Raw genomic sequence first — 22,093 nt, 5'->3', positions numbered from 1 at the left:
GAGGCCTTAAAGGCAGTTACGGGGAAATAAACAGTGTTGGTGCTGTGACATGCAGGGTGCAGGTGTAAGATTCACAAGGTTTACGTGTTACCAAAAGAACATATATGTATAAAGACCACTCTGTGAATCTCCTCCCAGTGAACCTCAACTGCCACATTCAGCAAAGTAGTTTTGGAGCCAAAGTCACGGCTTCAAATGATAATAAAAATGTCTCTGCCGATCACATGATGCACTGATCCGTGCAACATGACCTGCAGGCATGCAGAACAAGGAGTCCGGGTAAACTTGGGCACCGTGTTTCCATGCTGATACTAAAGTTACTCTAGGACAGGACATGCAGACTTTTTTATAGTAAATATCACTTCAGTAAATAAGGAGCTCCTCACATTTACTCAGTGCTTACTCAACTGGGTCTGAGGATAGATGTACAGCCTGTTCAATGGGCCGTACTGTTGTGTACCTGACTGATCATTTGTTTTTCTTAAAACTTCCATAATATGGGCATCTAATCCAAATAAACTGAATTACGCATCAGGCCGTTGTGTATGTAGGTTCACAACAAGTTAACAACATAAGAACTGCAATGTTCTAGACCGCAGGTTCCGCATAATTACACATTGAAACATGAATGAGTCCTATTGCACACGCTGCCACTGTACACACACCGTATGAAAGAGCTTCATTCAGAGCTGTTTGCCCTGTTTAACTTTCATAAATGATTGCACTCAGTTTCCGATGGAACAGCAATGCTTAATCTTTATGGTGCACTGAATATTTGCATGCGCAATAGGTGCATGCTTTCTTCAAACCACAGGTACTGAAATTATGAAACTGTGAAAAATAGCTCAGTTGACTAAGGTGAACATGTTCTTTGGTTAAAGTTAATGATACACAAGCGGGTCAGTGTGTAAATGCTGATGTCAGAGATCTCCTACAGGAATGCACACAGGCAAAGGGAGAGTGTTTGAGGGGTCCTGCGGTGAATAACAGATATAGTTAGATACTATCAGACAGAGCTGGCGGACTCAAGTTACATGAGTCTGACTTGAGTCGCAAATTTAAGGACTTGAAGAAAATGACTTGAGACTCAACTTCGACTTGACTGTGACTTTATAACAACTGCAATTATTATAATTTTGTTTTTCAAAGCATTGCGACATCAATTGAAAAATAAAATGAAAGCCACAGAAACACCAGGACCCTTGACCAGAGTCTGTGCGATTGTACACAGAAGAGAATCTCCCACGATTGTTTCTTTTGGATATAAACACTTCATTCACAAGTTCCTTTGCCCATATAATCTTTAAGCTAATAAGGTTAGGCGTATTTGGCTTGGCAACTCAAACTAAGATATACCCCCCAGTGGGACTACTAATGCTTGGATGATGAGTATGATAGCAAGATGCCTAAATTATGTTGGCGGAGTTGGGGAGGTGGAGGGATGCCAAAACAGCTGATGCTAGAGCAAGGTGAGCAGCTGCTTATATGCTCTGGCGGTTAATTGAAAGATTAGATGGGTTCACTCCTCCCGAAATTCCGTTGTGAACTTCACAAATTGAACATATTTATTTTAGGAGATTTTGCTGCGTGCACAATTTGCAAAGACAGGATATTGGACATGGCCATCACAAACTCTACCAAAAAGGAAAGGTATTAGCTAAACTGTTCGTTACAGAGAATAATATGCAAAACAGCAAGCTTCTTTAACAAAATTGTTTTCAAATGTAGCTTAAAGTCCAACTGAAATCAAAATTGACCCTATTTACTTTGTTAGCGCATATTACTAGTCTTGTGGTGAACAATTAATCCGTGCAAGTAAATACACCGAAAAAAATTGTTTGCCGTCGTAATCTTTAATCAAAGTCTGAAAAGTTACTTCCGGTCTGGAATGGCGTTCCTTCTCTGATGACGTAGGTTTGACGGCTTGGGTTGGGAAACGCTTAACCACTCCCCTCAAACCGTTAGTCTGCTATGAGCAGAGATGGAGAGGAGGAGCACTAGAGTAAAACCCTGCCCTCTGTTCAATATTCCTTTTCTCTGGGAAATACGTCACAACACTGGAGAAAAGTCGTTTGCAACTTCCGGTTCACGCGGACTTTAAAGCAAGGGTGTGCAGTTTCATAGCGGCTAGCTATAGCAAGCTAGCTTTGAAAGCATGAGATCCAACCCTGCCTTCAGAGCGTCTCCAAAGCCACACCTCCTCCAAAACACATGAACACACACAGCCAGAGTAGAGTCTGCAAAGCGTCAAGAGACGCCGTTAAATGACCTCATGTCTCAAAGAACATAACATATCTGACTGCTGCAGATTCATTTCAGCGTTGATAGTGCCGCCAAAGAAATGTGAACGTGAACAGCTCCTGGCAAAACATCATGGGTTTTTCACTTACGAAATATTTGGCGAAATATTTGATTATGGGCGCATTGCAAGTGTTTACAATGGCACATTTGCATTGTGCTGATGATGTGTGATGTCTGCGCGAGCAGGTGTGAGGAGGTATGCGAATACATACGTTGACAGGCAGGTAGGATATCCTCTCATTGCATTTGGATCGAATGCAATGATTGGACGGACATTTTTTGGTCCTGAGACTTCCACATAAGATATGTGCAAAAGTCATAGGCATGTTAATATTTTCACAAAATAAATTGATTTCAAGCCAGTTATTTATATATATTTTGCTGTAGTGTGTCAGTAGGAAATATCAGTTTGCATATCCAAACATTCCCTTTTCCATTAATTGTAATAATCCAGTGAGAGCTAGCTAAGGCCCTGAATATACACTATACTTGATTTTGTTATTTGGTACTGTGACTGAGCAGGATTCAACCTGACTTACTTGAGGCGAGCCACTGACTTGACTTGATTGGTTTGTGTGCAGTGCAACTTGATACTTGACTCAAGAATTGATGGTAGTGACTTGTGACTTGAACATGTGTGACTTGCTCCACAACAGACTGAGCACTTCCACAGGCTGCCTGTTTCTACCACACACCAACGTCTGTTAAAATATGGCTTGCTATGGAACAATCAGGCATAATGCATAATTAACTTTCTCCAGGGAGAAAGGCAATAATTTAGAGGAAAAATGGTGGCGGTGACTGTGGGAACATCAGTTACTTCAACTGAAAGACATCAATTCAGTGGAAAAAAGGCCATCAAGACAGTATTATCCATGTGGAAAAGCTTTTCATCTAGAGATGAAACTTCATTTGCAATTCAATTCAAGTCAAGTCACCTTTATTTATATAGCGCTTTTTAAAAAACAGATTGTTATAAAGCAGCTTTACATTGATAACGGGAAAATAATGCAGCAAAGTTTGTTTCTGCTGTACATCAGATCTAGAAGAAAATAGTGTTGTACAAACTGTGAAATTTACGGTAAAAAAACGGCAGCTCTGGTTGCCAGTATTTTACCGTACAAAATATGGTGAAAACCTTTTATGTTTTACGGGACTTAAATTTACGGGCAAAAAACAAACAAACCACAATGTAAAAAAAACCTGCGAAATTTAAGGTAAAAGAAATGTCAGCTTGGTTGCTAGTATTTTACCTTAAAAAATATGGTAGCAACCTTACTTTGGACTTAAATTTAGGGCGAAAATAAATAAAAATAAACATCAGCAGGACTTAAATGTGTGGTAAAAAAACATCAGCTGTGGTTCCCAGTACTTTACCATAAAAAATACAGTAGTAACCTTTTAGTTTTTACGGGACAACCCTTATATTTCATTAACCGATAAACGTTATCTTTCAATTTCACTAAAGTATTAAAATCTGCTTTATACCTTTGTAATATATTGATAACCACCATAATAATACAAACGGTAAAATGGAAAACCACATGATGATTCAAAGTTCACTCAGTTCATTAGTTTTCCACAAGCTGAGGGCGATGCACATGCTAATATAAAGAAGGTGCACAGTGCCATACACACAAATACAAAACACCATCTTGGTGACACACACGACTCCAAATAATGCCATAAACATTCATTAAACAATATATGATGTAACATGAACCCCAAATGTACATAACTGATAATAAAAACTAAGAAGAAACATAATTGTTTAAATGAAATAACATCAAATGTGAAGTGTCAGGCAGGGAATTCTGGGAATGTCAATTTAGAGAAACAACAAGAATAGAAAAAAGAGAAGAGACGAGCAGAAACACAAGAACTACAAATGACTTCAGCCACAGCCTTAGATGAAATCAGCTGAAGATAAAAGAAGACATTAAAGCTCTCAAGATCTCAGCAGAGGATTAAACAACTCCACAAACAGCATTACCAGCTTCACAGCATGCGATCCATCAGTGTTGTGATAATCTGAAGAATTTTAAAAACATTGTACACAATAAAGGTTTGAACTACTGTATCTTTCAGACACACACAGACATCAAGAATCTGCATATGAATCTCAACAACGGTGATGATAAAAGTGCAGTGCATGATGGGAGCCATCAATCAAAACTCAGCAATATCTCCCAGCAGGCATTGCAGCGTGAATAAATTATGCTGAATTGCCTTAGTATTTTCTTTTATTATTATTATTATCTGCTTTTATTTTTCCTGTTGTTTTTGTTGCAACTTTTTAGTAGCTTGTTTTGTGATGTTTAGAGTTTTATCTGATTATTTTGTTGATTGTCACCGTTGTTGAGATTCATACACTGATTCTTGATGCCTGTGTTGGTCTAAATCGTACAGTAGTTCAAAACCTTTTTTGTACACCATGTGTTTTTAAAGTTTTTCAGATGATCTGTTTGTCACTGCTGGTTCTCATGCGGTAGGGTCACAGAGCTATTATATTCAAAAACGTGAAATATATTAGTATTAAACATTCCTCATACAATTTTATGCCATAACGAATGTGTTTTACAAACGCACAGTTAAAGCAGTCAGACAAAATCTAAAGTTAGAAAGTCAAGGGTCAAGAGCCCAACTTAAGCAAACACTAATCTCCATAATGGTGACTTCAAACATTATTATTTTCAGTAAAACATCAACGTCTAAACCTAACTTTTATGACAAATTGGTTTGTAATACAATATTTTTTAAATTACAGGCAACCACAGCTGTCAGTTTTTTTTATACCATAAACTGAAGTTCAATGTCATAAAACCTAAAATATTACTAAAGTATTTTTTACGGTAAAGCACTTGCAACCAGCTGTCATTTTTGTACCGTAAACTTTAGTTCAGTGCCGTAAAAACTAAAATATCTCTACCATATTTTTTAAGGTAAAGTACTGGCAACCACAGCTGCCAGTTTTTTACCGTAATCTTTAGATCACTGCCGTAAAACATAAATATTTCTACAATATTTTTTACGGTAAATCGCTTGCAACTAGCTGCCAGTTTTTTACCGTAAACTTTAGTTCAGTGCCGTAAAACATAAATATTTCTACCGTATTTTTTTTACGGTAAAGTACTGTCAACCACAGATGCCAGTTTTTTTACCGTAAATTTTAGTTCAATGATGTAAAACATAAAAATTGCTACCGTATTTTTTACGGTAAGGTACGGTAAATGCAACGGTAAGTTTTTTTTTTACAGTGTACTTCCAAAATCCATACATTTAACAGTATTTTACTGTTAAATTACATGAAATGTCCCGTGATAGTTATTCACTGTATATAGTAAGGGTACAGTGTAGTCCAGCTTAAGTTCAGTGACGGTTCATTTCTGTTGTATAAAATTGTATTAGTTCAATTTTAAATAAATTTAGTTCATTTATATATATTGCCGCTCTGGAGAAAAAATAATGAAATGCTGAGTGACCATTCATTTGCATCAGGCATCAGTGAAAGGCCAGTATATGCAGCTGTGGACAAAGCCTGGACTCTGTGCTGGGAACATGAGAGGTGTGGGTCAGCTGGACACGCACGCACGCACGCACGCACGCACGCGCACACACACACACACACACACACACACACACACACACACACAGGAACTGAACGTCCTGCTAAACTAATCAGCAACCCTCACACACTGTAAAGTACAACACATCCTCCAAACACAAGGCGTCACACCCATCTGAGATAATCCAGTGATGGAAGAACACAAGAATGGAGAGCAGGAATCACTGAATCAGCTGGAGAAATATTATATCTAATCAAACATACTTTAATGGGACAGTTCACACAAAAAATTGTTTACTCGCACATGTCATTCCAAACATGTATGACCCTCTTTCTTGCGTTGACACAAATGAGACATTTTTGAAGAATCATCAGCTTTTTCATTCAACAATCTTTCAGGATTTCAATGCAAAGTAAATAATGACAGAATCGTCATTTTTGTTTAAACTACTCCCATTATTCAACAAAATTTGAAAGAGTGAATAATGAATAACCATAAAACTGATAGAACATTGCTAAGAAGATTTAGAGACCAAGTCAGACTCAGTCCAAGACATCTGGACATGTTTGCATCCCATGTGACTGCAGTGCTTGTGGAAGTTGCAGTGTTTTGGCAGAGTGAACTGCAGGACTGAGGACTGGAATCTGCAGCGTCGATCTGAGAAACAAAAGAGAAGATCTTACCCATCGTGCACACTGAACCCTTGGCACCCTTGTTGGACTTGATGAAATAAAATAGAGTATTTAAAGAAGAAGTGTTAATGACGGTCTAGTGGACATAGTGGACTAAGGACAGTGTATTTCAGAGGGTCTGTTCATCACCGCCAGCTAGATGGGTGCAAAAAGGAATATTTTTAACGTTCATCAATCCTGCTGGCAGTTTCTGATGCATTAATTGGGTAGTAATGACAGCTCTATGTTAAAGCCCGCCTGATGAGCGCGCGCACACACACACATACACAATCCTGACTCAACAGCCATGACAGATATAGTCAGCGCTGACACATCTCCTTTATCCCCAGACACCTGGCCTCCTACTTTCCCGTGGAAAACCCCCCCCACATGACCCTTTCCCAAGAATCCCTTAGTGTCTGATAATGGAAAATTAGACAACAGCTGACAGACTGACAACAGAACACAAATTCCCAAATTTCTGTCATCCTGTTGTTGCAATTCTGGATGGTGTTTGAGTAATTCTTTAAGCTGCTCTTTTCCATATACCAGAAGTTCATAATGCCTATGTCACCATAAAAAATTGTCTATACAGCTCTTCTGAAGTCATAGGATAACTTTGTGTCATAAGTCATTTGTGTTCATGTTCAGATTTTAAAATGGTTTCTTCAAAAATCCTCCTTTTCCATTCCATACACAAACAACAGCATATAGGTTTGGAATTACACAAAGGTGAGTAAATAATGACAGAATTTTTATGCTTGAGGCAACTTTGGAAACTAGTGGCAGATTATTGATTGATTAATAAAGACTTATTTTGCATACTAATATAATAAAAATATAAAATATTGCTTTTTCGATACATATCAATACTGAAATATCAAAACGCTTCCAATGCTCATTTTCCATAGAACAGATACACTATACCAGCTGCGCTTTCTCGTTCTCTCATCTCTCCGACAGTGAGTCGACACACAAACCCGCCTCCTGGATATACAGTAGGGCTTGAATTTCGGTGTGGGATTGTGCATATTGCGCATAATTTTACTCATTCCTGCAGATTTTGTGCTCAAAGTGCGCACATTAATCTGGCTCTCTTTCCGCTACTTATTGTGCTTAAAGAGTCAAATACACACAAAATAATGTCAAAATGCCAGTCTTGGTGAGTATTCACGTAAACACGGTAACGTTTCAAGTGAACGTAAACACGCATGTGTAACAGTATAATGGATCCGTGCGTCAGGGTTTAAAGTGACAGCAGCCTAATACCCCTGCTGCCAAATTATGAGATAATATTTAAAATCTATATGGCAGAGTAGACAGTGGCTGGTGAGCAAAAAAGCTAACGTCAAGCCATGAATTCAACAACCAGACTCACGTTCATCCTTTTCAGATAAATCTGAATGTGCATTTCACTTTAAAAGTCAAGTCACTTTTATTTATGTAAGTGGACACATACAAAAGTAGACATCTCACAGATTCTTTTTTCATATTTCTTTTTTCTGTATGACCATAAATGACGGAGTAATTTAAGTTTATTGAGCTACAATGTGAAGAAAATCCAGCAAAACGCGCCGGCGCGTTTGCCGACATCAGAGGGTTAATGCTTTACACTATAAATAGTGTCAGTGTACTAAAAAAAGTGTTGCAAAATGTGCAAAAAATGTAATATCATACTGCAGAAATGACGCCACAAGCATGTTTTTCCAATGAGCACGGGTTGACAAATATGAAGTGGAGAGAGAGACACCATTTTAAGTGGCTGAAAGCATGATCAAATTCTGCAGAACTTTTTTCCATATGCTAATGAGCTGCTTCCTCTTTCCATCCCGATGTCCAGTATCAACCGCATCAGGAAGCTTGTTAGCACAGACACATGTGACCCCGACTACAGCCTCATCAAATAACGGGAACAACACACTCACACACGCCCGTTTGCACAAGACGTTCATTAGCGCACTCCCATTTAGAGTGCAAGTGCAAAAGCTGTAAATAGAAGACGGTGTTCATGCAGAGGTCACGTATCTCCAGGCATGAGTGTGTGATGAGTTTGATCATTGCACAACTACTGTATGAAACCGTGTCATCACAAATCCAGCACAGATCAGTCCACACGTCCTCCTCTACATGAAAAACTGCGCCTGAAGGAAAAAATAAATAGCATGTAGCATAGCATAGAATAGCATGCTTCAAAATAACTGTGTTCTGCTAGGAAAATGACAGAAGGAGAAGCAGAGAGTGACATCACAACAGATTAAAGGTGGTTGTTTGAGGCGCAGGTGTGTGTTTTGACATCTGCTCGAGTCTGAGGAACATGGAAGACATTAGGACTTCATGTCATTGCCTGAACAGCTACATATCACAGGAAAATAAAATCCCATAGCTTTCAGCACAGAAGTCTAGATGCTTTATCTTATCATTGTTTTACACACAGGTCAGGTGGAGGTGTGTCCGTGAATCTTTCATTACACCAGCAGAACACAGCAGTCAGTGGGTGGACTCAAACACATGATGGAAACCATTAACAATGGATGTTCCTAGCTTTAGCACTGATTTGATTGTGAGGATTCAGGATGGGGACATTTTCACCAAAAACTCCCTCAAACACGGATGCAACCTGTTGCTTTTTTCCCACACATGTACACTATCGTTCAAAAGTATGGGGTCTGTAAGATTGGGTATTAAAGAAATTAATACTTTTATTTAGCGAGGACAATTTAAATCGACATTTATAATATTGATACAAGATTTCTATTTCTTTCTATTGACTACATCAATGAATCCGGGAAAAAAAATTCCACAAAAATATTAAGAATCAACTGTTTTCAACATAATAATAATAATGCATGAGCAGCAAATTAGTATATTAGAATGATTTCTGAAGGATCATGTTGTGCTAAAACTACTTTTTGAAATGTTGAAATAGAAGTTATTTTTAAATGATAATATTACTGTTTTTAACTTTATTTTTAATCAAATAAATTAAGCCTTTGTGAGCAAAAGAGACTTTTGAAAACATTTTGAACGGTAGTATATTTTTGAGGAAAATGTGTGGAATGGATTTAAATACTGTAAAATGTTTTAAATGGAGTTGAGAGCATTATACTCTTATTGGTAGCTGAAAGCACAATTAAAATAGCTATACATATTTAATACCTGAACGGTTACACTTTATTTTAAGATGACACAGTTACATTGTACTTACTCAAATAAGTACTGTGTAATATTATTTAACTACAGGTACTTACTATAGAGTTACGGTTAGGGTTAGTTACTTGTAGTTATACATAATTTACTGTTATTACTATAGTAAGTACACGTAACATGTACCTTACCAAACAAACACAACAATGAGGATGTGCAGAAATGTTTCCTGTCTTTGAAAATGGCTGTTTAAAGTGCATGCACAATATCAGACACAATGGGCCCTATCTTGCACTCAGCACAATTGACTTTGTACACCGACGCATGTATCATTCCTATTTTGCACCCGCGCAAAGCGCGCTTTTCCCTCCACAGAAACACGTCGCTAAACTAGGGAATGAACTTGCGCTCCCTGGGCGGTTCAGCGCAAAAAAGGAGGCGTGTCCCGGCGCAAACTCCCTGGTGCTATTTTGCTGTTCCATAAAACAATTCCACCACTGACCAGAAAAAAACCTAGTCTAAAGTCAGTGGTGCGTTGCGCGTTGTTCATTATGCTATTTTAAGGGCGCATGCTTGGCCATAATCAATGTAGCCTGTGCACAACGCACATATTGATTCTCTCATCTACACAGAAGCAGCAGTTTTCATTTTTGCAAATCATACATTATTACGATAGATAGATAGATAGTTTATTATAAAAGCATACATAATTTGGCATACACCCAAATTATCATACGCCTGTTTAACCGAAGTTAATTTGGGTGTGTTTCTCCATCCCCAATGTCACTTCTCTGTGTTTTACGGCCCTGACGAGAACGTCGGTCTCCTCGGCTGTGAACCGCTGCTGGCGTGCGTCTGGCCAATCCGCCGTTATAATAGGAATCCGCCATAGAACAAGCGCGCCTGCTCTTAAAGGGAATGTGAGATGACGCTCTGATTGGTTTATTTCACGTTACGCCCAAACCACACCTATGAATAATGAAGCTACTTCAGACCAACCCCTTTTAGATTTTCGCCGGGCGCAAGAGTCATTTATCCTGCCGGGAAAATAGCAACAGCGCCCAAGACCCACCCACAAAGTTACTTGTGCTTTGCGCTTGACACTTGCGTTTCAGATCGTTAAAATAGGGCTCCAAATGTCATTTCAAAAACCTAGTGTTGTGACAATATTTTACTGGAGTATGGTAAATGCCAAGTATTCTCTGTGATGTTTCAGTTGTTATTTCAGTGCAACAGAGAAATGTTCATTGTTTCAAGAGGTTAGTGATGAAAGAGTTGCAAGGACCAAAATAAAGTTTATGGGACACTAAAAACAAAGCAAAAATGCAATTTCAAATTAGGCATTTAAAAATAGCACAAAGAAACACTTTCTGTGTGAACAGCCCCTAACAGTAAGCAGTTCAGAGTTCATTTTACACACGCTGTTTATTTGATGTGTTAACATGTATTCATCACACCACTCTACATCCAAAAAAAAAGACCACATCAAATCAAAAGATATCAGGAAGACAATAATATACATGTTCAACAGCAATTAACAAGTCAGACGGAATTTATGACCTTCCGTGGCTGTAATTGTCAGTAATTACATTGTTTTTACAAGACATGTTGGCAGTTTCAAAATAAAATATACTGAGTCTTTATGATTAGTAAATGAGGCCTGTGTGGGTGAATGAACTGCGATGATTCATTTATTGAGTCTTGGCACGCCATTTCAGTGAAGAATGTGACGGCAGCACACGCTTTCAAGTCATGTGAACATGCATGTGTTAAAGGGACAGTACACCTAAAAATGAAAATTTACTGTTAATTTACTCATCCTCAGGCCATCCATGTAGGTGTCTTTTATTCTTCAGTTGAATAGTAAAGAAGATTTTTAGCGAAAAACGTAGTCCCTAGTGATTTATATAATGCAAGTCAATGGCGACCGTCACTTTGAGAGTAAAAAAAAAAACATATACAGGCAAAACAAAATGAATACCTGTGGCTCCTGACGATTCATTGAGGTCTTATGAAGCGAATCGATCGGTCTGTGCAAGAAACTGAACATTATTTACAACATTATTACCTGTAATTCACAGCCTCCGCAAACGGTCCTGAGCGCGTTTATGTGAGTCTGGAGAATAATGTCCCATTAACTATTAACACATTAATAATGTCTCATTAACTTCCTGTCGCATAATGACGTCTGTGCGGAGCAAACTCACGTGAGCCGACGCAGTGTTTGTTTATAACCGAAAGGGAAATACGTGCATGTTCTATTGTTCATCAAAGCGGCACTTGTGCTTATACTGGATGACGCAATCTACATAAACAATTAAGATTACATTCGCTTGCACAATCTCAATTGGCAAGATTGACTTCACAGACTTTTTCACTCTTTGAGCTCATGCATATACGCTGTTATGTGACAGGAGGCCGATCGTTTCGCTTCATAAGACCTCAGTGTACAGTCAGGAGCCACTGGTATAAGTTTTATATGTTTTTTTGACTCTCAAAGTGACGGTTGCCATTGACTTGCATTTTACGAATCACCAAGCACTACGGTTTCAGCTAAAAGTCTTCTTCACTGTTCTACTGAAGAAAAAAAAGTCTTCAGCCTACATCTCGGATAGCCTGAGAGGGTGAGTAAATTAACAAAAATGATTTTTTGGCCAAACTATCCCATTAAGTAGGCAGTTTTGGAACAGAGCGTCAGTAGAAACTTTCAGTTGGACATTCCTGCTGGCTTTCCAAAGTTCAGCTCCTCACGCTGGTCAGATTCTATAAATTACAGCTCCACTTTCTCCTCGGAAACATCTCGGGAGTGTGGCGTAACTGGAGCCAGCGTCTGGATTCCTCAGCTGCGTGCGAGAGGCAGGGTGGCAGCGCCAGGCGTCAGTGGGTCCAGGGGACAGGAGGGGAAAACACTGTTGACATAGATGGAGCTCTCGGAGAAGCGCGTGCGGTCAGGTGGACAACATTACACACTCAGCACTGCTAACATGGGTCTGGTGTGGAGCAGAGGTCAAATATGACAGGAAGTAAAGAGTAAAAACCCAGCGATGACTCACAAACACAGGATACACAGAAGACTACACTTTTCTGCAGTAAAAATATCCTCGTCTTTGTGTGCTGAAAACGCAAACTTCATCTGTTCTTTTGACCTCTGGACTTTGCTATTTCTGCGAGCCGTTGTTTTTCCTTTAAAGCTTCTTACAGCGCTGCGACAAGTCAGGCCTGTCAGAGGTCTCAAATACATTTTCATTTGCGCTCATTTGGTTAAAGAGTGATGAGTGTGTAATGGGACGGCTGAGGAATGCGGTGTGGAATTGCACTTGAGGTTCTGGTTTCTCAGGACGGAAAGAGATTTACGAGGAAGTCTTGGGTGATGGCGGTGGTGTGACTCTCTCCTTCCTTCGCTTCAGTCTCAATCCCACTCATAAGTTACAGGATGTGTGCAACTTTACAATGATGTGTTTAGAGGACACTTGGAAAATCCCAACAAACTTGACGAAAGAGTGCCAACTCTTACACAATACACGGCTCTTGAAAACAAAACAGGTTACGCGCCTCATGTTCTATTAATACACTCCTGGTCACAACAGCTGGGCATTGAGTGATATAATTACGAACATGAATGTTGTGAATGCTATTTTGTTTAAATGTTACATTATTTTGTACTATATAATAATACCATATTAGGTTACACTTCATTTGTTACAGTGGAAGTATACATTTAAGTACTGTGTAAAAATAATGAACTACATGTACTTACTATAGGTTAGGAATGGGGTTTGATTTAGGGTTAGTTGCATGTAATTATGCATAATTTATAGTTATTACTACAGTAACTACATGTAATGTGTATCAAGGACACTGTAAAATACAGTGTTACCCAATAGTATATCATATTTTGTTATTTGAATATTGTATTTTAATGTTAAACCAATGCACTCACCTGCATGGATAACACAGCATGGATAGCTATTTAGACGTGCGTGATTATGTTAATAGCTTATAGAATGTTAAGACAACAGACAGACTCATTTTCCATAACACTTTATGTACTTTTGTGCAAATATGGTAGAATTTTGTAGACAGTTCAGTCCTGATGCATCACATAATTGTGATTCCTGTCCACATGCCAAAGTCCATGGACCACAGGTTCTTGTGCAAGTTTAAGTGTCACTGCCGAGTCAAACTGCCATAATTTAAGCTGATAATAGTTAGCTATACTAGTGTTTTTGCATCTTATCCTATTAAAACCAGCCATTGTGCAGGATGTTTTGCCACTCAGTACGGCCGAGGGGGCCGTGATACGAAGGGGAAAGTGACGTCAATGCATTGCCTCTATTGTGACTATGGATTTGTATGCAGTATAGTCCATCAACAAAGCAGTGGCCCTTGAGACAGGGTGTATTGAGGGCAGACAGATCTCTGGTTTTGTTCGTAGAGACTGTGATGAAATCTCTCATCTCGGGTGAAAACAGATCAAAACCAGAGGATCCGCATAGAAACTGACATGTCCATGTCACAAAAAATACATTTGAAAAGATGAATTTTGCTTCATTTTAAAAGTGTATTTTTTTTAAAAAAACGAATCAAACAACACAAAATTAAACTAAAATAATTAATATTAGTTTAACTAAAATTGTAATTGTGATTGTGACAATTAAGCACATCTCCCCAAATTCTCACCACCACTTTATTTTTACATTTACATTTTACTTTTGAGTTTTTGTAATTCACAGGTTCCCATTTCCCATTATTGTCATTCAGATTTTGCTAAAAAATATTGTAGATATTTTAAATCAGCATACATGAATGGAAGTTATGTTTTACTTTATGTTTTTATGTATGTATTTTCACTGTTTTTTAGACATTTAACTCGAGAATAAATGTTGTAATTATGTATTCTCAATGGGGATTATCATACCTGTCATTCAATTTATTTTTTACTGTATTAAAATATACTGTTATACAATTATTATTTTTTAAAAATCAGCATACATGAACATCAGTAATGTTTTACCATATTTATTTCTTTGTTTCTTTTTTTATGTACATTTTACTGGAGTTTAATAATTCCATTTTATTTCAGTTGGGATTCTAATTACTGTTCTTCAGAATTTTTTATTGTATTAAAAATATATTGTATAATACAATTATTTTTTAAATGAGCACACATGAACTTCAGCAGTTTAATTATTTTTAATTAATCCATTACAATGAATGTCAGTACAACATAAAATCATCTTATGTCATATTAATACATATTTTATTACACTACAAGAATGAATGGTGATGAGAATTTGGGGTGACAATGTGCTTAGTATAAATGAAAAAAAGAATAATGTCTTTCTTTTGATTTTCCAGTGACGTACCCCAGACATGTTTTCACTACGCCTGGATGCAGAGATCGCTGTGTGTCATCAGTGACGTGACAGGTTTGGTGGGATTCACCCAATAGTGTTCTCCTAGGCACTGGACAGCATGGTGGATGTGAAAATCTGCTGAAGGATTTGAGGGATCTGCTTGGTGTCCATGGCGACAAAAGATCGTCCGGCCGGCAGAGTCCTCTGGAGCCTGGATGTCGGAGAGAAAGAGAAAAGAGCCCCCCCACATCAAACATTAGCAATGCAAATCTGCTTTTCCTATTCCTCCATAGCAGGGACAATGGCTGTCATTCATGGAGGGTCTTTGATAAGATACAGGGTCTTGGGAAAAGCCTGTTGGTTTAGAGTGACTGAAAGCAAAGTGCCGCCCATGTCCTTTCTCTTAGCTGCCGCCCCTCCCTCCTCACTAATCATTCATTACTGTCATTTAGTCCCTTTAAAAAGAAGACACATGTTCAGAGAGGACTGCTCTTTAAATCACGGAGGCCATGAAAAGACAAGCCTATATGGGACGTGTCCGACCACCACAGCGGCGCCTTCCGCATGCCTTCAAGCTCTCCTTACTGTGTGAGTCAAGACCTGCAAAATCCTTCAAAAAACACGAACAATGCGCCAAAGAGAGCTGAACATGAGCCTATAGACTATGGTCTTTTATTTGAGAAGAGCCGTACAAATCACACAGGCCACAGCAAAGACTTGACACGGCTCCAGAAAGGGAATGTTAATTACAATTCAAACTCATTATGCTTTATAGTGCCTCCCTAAACATTTAAGACTTTGCACTGCATTTAGCACTGAAATGGGCCTAGTTTTTTTTTATTTTATTTTTTAGAGAACTTAAGAGACTGACTTTCACCGCATGGCAGTTTTCCTGAAATGGCGCTGCCGGTTGTAATCCAGGCTTAACCTTTAACCAAGCACGCTGATGTTTAACACACAACCTGCTGCGGGACATTAACCTCACCTGTCCGCCTGGTCTCCGAGCGAGCCGATGAAGATGGCGAAGGCGTTGACCTGCGGGTCACTGGTGAGGGCTCGTGCGAACCGGTCCGGGCTGATCCCGTAGCGCTCCAGGTTGGCGTCGCTCAACACGATGACGAAATGCTCGTCGGCTTCTTCGCGCGCCAGCTCCTTTACGGCGTGTTCGGTGCCCTCCAGGGTGTAGTCTCCGCTCATGCAGAACTGAGAGTGGGCGTGCATGTTCTGGGACAGAGGCGTACAGCAGAAGAAGAGGTTGTAATGCATATTCAGATGCCCAAGAGGACAAGAAAAGGCCATATGCTAAACAGCTTGTGTTAATGCACTTCCTGGAGCGGTAAGTGCACACATCAGGAGTTGATTCTTCACAACATCTCAATAAACAACATGGAGGAAGGGTTTGAAGAATTTTTTTTTGCAAAGAATCATGGGAAACTTTAGAAACTTTTTAGAAAATGTAATTTATTTTAAAGTTAAATGGGTCAATATGGAGCACTTTGAGAGTTCGACATTAAGAGTTTCAACCACTTTTCGGAGTCCAAAATGAACAGAGTAAAAAGTCTTTGCAGTGTAATAAGTACATTATTTTACTTTTAACCTCTGTCATGATTTCTTCACTTGCAAGAGTTAAACCTTTAAGCTTTTATTAGGGTGGAAAACTGCAGTTTCTGTAAAAACAGGATTACAAACGCTTTCGATTTTAGTTCGCTTGACATATGCTTTGTCAATGGATTGTGCAAAACAACATTAGAGATGAAAAAAATGGTTAGAGAGCAGTTTCATTTTTTTTTCCTAATAAATTATACTTTATTTATTACTTGTATAATAGGGTTAGGAAGCTTGTTTCCGCCACAGAATAAAACATTTTAAAAGATAATTGTGACTTTTTATCTCACAATTGCGAGTTTACATCTCGCAATTCTGACTTTATTTCTCAGAATTGCGAGATATAAAGTCAGAATTGCGAGAAAAAAAAAGTTTTTATTTTAAGAGATTATTCCTTGCAATTGCGAGTTTATATATCACAATTCTGACATTATAACTCCAAATTGTGACTTTATATCACGCAATTCTGACTTTATAACTCACAATTGCGACTTTATATCACACAATTCTGACGTAAACTCGCAATTGTGAGAAAAAAAAGTCTGAATTTTGAGATAAAAAGTCGCAATTACCTTTTTTATTTTTCATTCTGTGGCGGAAACAAGCTTCCATAGGTCAGCGTACAGTGTACGTGATGTAAATTTCGTCATCAGGATGGTGTGCGAGAGAAATAGTTTTGTGGAGAGAAATAGTGCAGACACTGGACAAGGATGAAACTGTGTCGACTACTTGTATTTTGCACATTATAAAATGGAGTATACTTTGAAAGACTGTTGTTCTGCTTGTGCGCGTTCAAAAGATAAGATTGTTTTCTGAGAACAAATCTTGAGTAACTTTTTGTTTTAAATGTAAAGTGTGAATTCGCCAATAGATGATCTTTTGCTGTGACAGCTATAATCAGTGTTTTAAAACACCAGGGGCTGAAATATAACTAGTAGCACTTTGCTTTGGAAATAAAGGCGATTGTTTCAGTTTTGAAGGCCCCGATCTGGCTGCAGTCGTGCGTCAGTGAATCCCAGTGACCATCCTTGCAGTCTCATGTCTGACAATTTATGCTTGGCTTTCTTCCTGATGTGGTCACATAAGACAATAGGAGGAATTCTAGGAGAAACGCTGGCTACTACGTCAGCACAAGTGAATTCATAAGAGCATAGATTTCAAAACAAAAAAAGGAAATGAGGTCACACCCGCATTACAGAGGCATTACTGTACCTTCAAAACCTTCAGCCTCTCCTTGTTGTTCTTGGGCACTTTGTCACATCTGACCAGTTCTATGTCAAAACCGTCTCCGGAGTGTCCCATAATATCATACTACAGAGGAAAAAAACAGGAAGGAGGAGAAGGGTTAGTCCACGCTGCCAAGAACATAACAAGCAGACAAACAATGCTGAATATAAACACTCGTCAAGAAAAGATTTTTACAAGTGTACCTCAATAATGTAATTCAAAACAAAAAGACAGAAGATGATGTAAATCAGCTATACTGACAAAGATGATGCTATTTTGAGTTACACGCATGAATAATCAGTCAAAGGAAGTCTCATAATAAAATCAAATCCATTGAAGCAAGTGTCCTTGCCAACAATGCAACAGTTGATGACACTGACAGTCTTAAAATACATCATATTCCATTACGTCAATGCATCTTCAGTATACTTTCGGCAGGTCGACTAGTCTCTGCTTAGCAATGCCCACTGATGAATATTGGCTGAAGTTGGCTGAAATGACCAGATCAGATTTGACTGGCTGACTTTTGCACACATTATCTGGGAGTCAGAGTGCAGTGGTTTTCCTCTGTCTACCATGTAAGGTTCTTGGCCAGAAAATGTGGACCAGACTCTTTGCTGATTGTCAAAGGTTTGGCTAAGTGAGACTTAACCTGCAGGGTTAAAGGACAAATCATAAATATGTGTGACACCTGCCTTGAGATCACAGGTGGATGAGTTATCAGGTGCATTTTAATGTAATGCAGATTATGTAAGTGTCACAGAGGAACAGATATATGACAGGCCAGCTGGATGAGCAAACAGCTCGTTTGACAGTCAACGTGGGGCCATAAAGTCTGGCACTCCTCACACACACACTCACACACTTACCATCTCACATATCACTGTCACTTCATTCATCTTCGTCATCATCTAATACACATTCTGCACTTGTCGAGTTCACGCGCATGATCATGGGTACTAAACCTATGCGCGTGAACTCGACAATCGATTACTATGGACTTTGACCGAAAACAGGATGTAAATACAGGTATGAGCGCTGGCTAAATAAATATAATTTTTATTCATATCTTTCACATCTACTGCAGTCAGATTCACCCGTGTTCACTCTGAAGGAATCACTCACATGACCTGTGCACTTGTAATGACACATCAAGGATGTTAAGAGGCTAAAAGCAGGTTTAAAACTTGCCCCATTGAAGTCAACAGGGTGCAAATTTTAAAAAGAGGATAACACGGTGTAGGCAACACCGATTTTTGTCGTTGTTCTCTGTATTGACAGCACTCCAAATTTACAAAAAAAATGTACAAAAATTAACTGAATCAGAGACGCCATTAAAACAACTCTGTCCAAATGCTGTTATATTCCAAATACACAACTTGCACTTTTTTTTATTCAACTTAATGAAAAAATAAATGTGTGATAAAATCATCAGGTCAACTTTACATTGTCAAAAAAGTAATAAAATGTATTGCTGTATATTTAAGCAATGTCAATACGGTAAGCAATGCACTGACAGAAACTGTGAAACGTTTTCGTGCTGCGAGTCCAACCAAATTAGTGCACCAGATCCAGCTGTTTTACAAATCTCACATATTTATATGGTCCAGCCTCAGATCTGACCTCACACATTTAAAGTGTTAATGCACATTAGAGCAGAACGGGATAATGTGAGGCATTGACACCCTTCCGCTGCTTTCCTCCCCCAAACTCCCCGGGATGGAGATAACAGATCATCTTTTGTGAGCAGCTCCCAACAAGGGCCGTGATTCACATCTGCCAGCAGCTCAGATGAACAGAGACGGAGAGATGGACAGAGGAAAAAGAGCAACATCAAGTGAAAGAGAGAGATGAACCACTAATCAACCTAAACCAGCATGACTTTCTCTATGGCAACCGAGCATGTGGCAGCTTCTTGAGGATCCTACATCATCCTTACTACCATGGCAACCTCCATAACAGTGTGTCAGCATGTGCGGTGGGGAGATCCCTGTTACTCAGAGCGGTTTCCATGGTGCGTTGCCTAGAGCGGGTTTACTGTAAACAGATTTTGCTATTTTTATTGAGTTACGAAAGTGTTTGTGGTGAAAAGATTGAGATACATCAACGTTTAGAGACTTTATTTGAACTCTGTGGTCCAACTTATACCAAGAGAAGATGACCATTCAAATTAGATTCACTGAGCAGAGACACGTATTTATTTCAAATTAAAGGCACTGTCCCAAAATTTAGTGGGCCACCTTGTTGTCTACATAGGCAGTATTCTAATTGACATGGAGCCTTATAAATGACTAAGCTATATTGGTGTTAGTTAGTTTAAACTGGTCTAGCTGGCCTCCCCAGCTGAAAAGTGTATAAAACCTTTGTAAAATTGCAACCTAAAACAGAATTAATCCAATAGTAAGATGTTTTTTGGGAAAGAAATTCATACTTTTATTCATCAAGTATGCATTAAATTGATCAAATGTGACAGTAAAGGCAGTTTTTATTTTCTCTTTTAGATGAACAAAACAGTACTCATATGTACTCATGTTTGGAGTATTCATTCTCCAAACATAGGTGTTACGTAAAGGCATTTATAATGTTCCATAAGATTTTTGTTTCAATTAAATGCTGTTCTTTTTAATTCATTTAAGAATCCTAAAAAAAAATGTATCATGGTTTCCAAAAAAATATGAGGCTGCACAGCTGTTTTTAACATTGATAATTAAAAACATATATATTCTTGAGCAGCAAATCATCATATCATAGAATGATTTCTGAAGGATAATGTGACACTGAAGACTGGAGTAACGTTTAACATTTTAAAATATATTACAATAGAAAACAGTTTTTGAATTTTAATATATTCACAATATTATTTCACAATAATACTGTTTTTACAGTATTTTTGATCAAATAAATGCAGCCTTGGTGAGCATAAGAGACTTTTTAACGTTCATTTTATAATCAACTGCTTTGCCAGCCATCTTGGATGTTTTTTTTGTTGGAAAAATGCATTAAGAAATTGCCTTTTCCATGTGATGGTACCTAAGAATTTGGTCAAAAGAAGGAAACTTACGCTGCCTACTTTAGAACAGTGTTAAAATGCTGCCTACACAGAGCGGATGGGTGATTGTCAAATCTCACCTTAAACTTGTGCTCGTAGCTCTCCAGAGCCTCCATCACCATACACACGGCCTCCATGGAGCGCTCCAGACGCCCGTCGACGCCATTAAAGCGATACATGCTGCCAGAGACGTCCGCTAGCAGACGCAAACGCTTCGGCTTCTGCTGAGGAGTCCCCAACTGCAGCCAGACCAAAGGAAAAACACACAAATCATCCACAAATCCAGTCTCAAATGACCAGACAGATATTTAATTAGGAAAATCATTTAATGCAGTTACTATGTGGTTGCTTTAATTGCAGCGTTCTGTTTGCCCAGACTCCTCTTCTGAAAGCCTTCATGGTCAATGAGGTTTTTAATGGATGTTACAGGAGCCTCATAATTTATTAAGGCACCACTGTAAGAACTCAGTAACGTTATTACAATAAATTCAGAAAGATTTTAAATATGCGCTTATGGGAAACAGTGTGACCTGAGACTTGCTGTGAGTGTCTGCTAAACTGGAAAGCAACGATACCAGTAGAAGGAACAATATGAAGTTAAACTGTTTTTTTAGTTAAACATCAGGAAATCTAACAAGAATGCTACACCTTAAAGTTATAGATTGCCTAAAAACAAAATTCAGACATTATTTATTTACTTTGTGTCCTTCCAAACCTTTATGTTGTTGTTATTTTGCACAATGAGTAATTTTGAAGAATGTACCCACTCCTCTTTTCATAGGGACAGAAAACAAGTGTTGTTTCATTTCATATTTCAAAATTTGTTTTATGTTTGTATTGTGAATTATGTTCTTATCTGAATTCTTGAAGAGGCACTGCCTCCCTTGCTTCCCCGGAAAAAAACTCACATCTTATAGTCGTGACATGACAAAAGTAGCGACAGATCTTTTCTTCCGCATTGAGACGTAAATCCAAGTGAAATGGATAATAGGTAAAAAAAAAATGTGTGTGGAACTTGGTTCTATCCATCAATTGTTGATTGTTTTGAAATGCGACCTTGCAGTGAATTGTAATAAAGGGGTGGGGTTTAAGGGGATAAAAAGTTCAAAAGTATACATCCCCAGAGAGAAGTCGGTCGTCTCACTGGAAGATCCAGTGATGATATTTAGATTA

At 38.4% G+C, this 22,093-nt stretch overlaps 1 protein-coding gene across 2 annotated transcripts in view; it reads right to left on the bottom strand.

The window, feature by feature from the left end:
* Nucleotides 1-6,277: 6,277 nt before the first annotated feature.
* vwa8 (von Willebrand factor A domain containing 8) overlaps nucleotides 6,278-22,093 on the bottom strand; it is a 118,000-nt gene continuing 102,184 nt past the window's right edge. Inside the window, exons 42-46 of one of the 2 annotated variants that reach the window (XR_013822240.1) lie at nucleotides 21,001-21,159; nucleotides 17,857-17,955; nucleotides 16,025-16,263; nucleotides 15,049-15,250; nucleotides 6,278-6,524 (exon numbers count right to left, since the gene is read on the bottom strand). Coding sequence is in view for 1 of the 2 variants with exons in the window: in XM_079880696.1 (XP_079736822.1) it covers nucleotides 15,142-15,250; nucleotides 16,025-16,263; nucleotides 17,857-17,955; nucleotides 21,001-21,159 (606 nt within the window). In the remaining variant the exon portion in view is untranslated. Of the gene's footprint in view, nucleotides 6,525-14,725; nucleotides 15,251-16,024; nucleotides 16,264-17,856; nucleotides 17,956-21,000; nucleotides 21,160-22,093 lie in introns of those variants that run through there. The other variant, XM_079880696.1, reaches the window with a different exon arrangement.

Source organism: Squalius cephalus, assembly GCF_949319135.1.
Source record: "Squalius cephalus genome assembly, chromosome: 9".
Taxonomy (NCBI): Eukaryota; Metazoa; Chordata; class Actinopteri; order Cypriniformes; family Leuciscidae; genus Squalius; species Squalius cephalus.
This window is presented reverse-complemented; position numbering and strand designations above follow the sequence as displayed.